Here is a 973-nt window from a genome sequence, read left to right as displayed (position 1 = left end):
CCCCTCAGCAACCACTGATCCCCCAGGAACGTCAACTTAAGAGCCTCCAGCAACCTCAGATCCCCCAGCAACCTCAGATCCCCCAGGAACGTCAACTTCAGAGCCCCCAGCAACCTCAGATCCCTTACCCTCAGCAACCTCAGATCCCTTACCCTCAGCAACCTCAGAATCTTTACCCTCAGCAACCTCAGATCCCCCAGGATCGTCAACTTAAGAGCCCCCAGCAACCTCAGATCCCTTACCCTCAGCAACCTCAGAACCCCCAGGAACGTCAACTTCAGAGCCCCCAGCAACCTCAGATCCTTTACCCTCAGCAACCTCAGATCCCCCAGGAACGTCAACTTCAGAGGCCCCAGCAACCTCAGATCCCTTTATCTCTTCCACCTCAGATCCCTTACCCTCAGCAACCTCAGATCCCTTACCCTCAGCAACCTCAGAATCCTTACCCTCAGCAACCTCAGAACCCTCAGCAACCTCAGAACCCTCAGCAACATCAGAACCCTCAGCAACCTCAGAATCCTTACCCTCAGCAACCTCAGAACCTCCTGCAACGTCGACTTCAGAACCCTCAGCAACCTCAGATCCCTTACCCTCAGCAACCTCTGATCCCTTACCCTCAGCAACCTCAGAATCCTCACTTTCAGAAACCTCAAAACCCTCAGCAACCTCAGATTCCTCACCTTCAGAAACCTCAGAGCCCTCAGCAACATCAGAATCCTCATCCTCAGCAACCTCAGAACCCTCAGCAACCTCAGAATCCTTACCCTAAGCAACCTCAGAACCCTCAGCAACCTCAGAATCCTTACCCTCAGCAACCTCAGAACCTCCTCCAACGTCGACTTCAGAACCACCAGCAACTTCAGATCCCTTACCCTCAGCAACCTCAGATCCATTACCCTCAGCAACCTCAGATCCCCCAGGAACGTCAACTTCAGAGCCCCCAGCAACCTCAGATCCCTTACCCTCACCAACC

At 53.8% G+C, this 973-nt stretch overlaps 1 protein-coding gene across 1 annotated transcript; it reads left to right on the top strand.

Annotated features, from left to right (window-relative positions):
• Positions 1 to 5: 5 nt before the first annotated feature.
• On the top strand, positions 6 to 968 carry LOC106944412 (gamma-gliadin-like; the record flags this gene model as incomplete). The annotated part of the gene is made up of 1 exon (XM_015027518.1): positions 6 to 968. A coding segment is annotated over one exon (963 nt), but the record flags the coding sequence as incomplete, so codon positions are not given.
• Between the last annotated feature and the right edge of the window lie 5 nt (positions 969 to 973).

Source organism: Poecilia latipinna, unplaced genomic scaffold, assembly GCF_001443285.1.
Source record: "Poecilia latipinna isolate Pla-1442-1.1 unplaced genomic scaffold, P_latipinna-1.0 Scaffold9287, whole genome shotgun sequence".
Lineage (NCBI taxonomy): Eukaryota > Metazoa > Chordata > Actinopteri > Cyprinodontiformes > Poeciliidae > Poecilia > Poecilia latipinna.
This window is presented reverse-complemented; position numbering and strand designations above follow the sequence as displayed.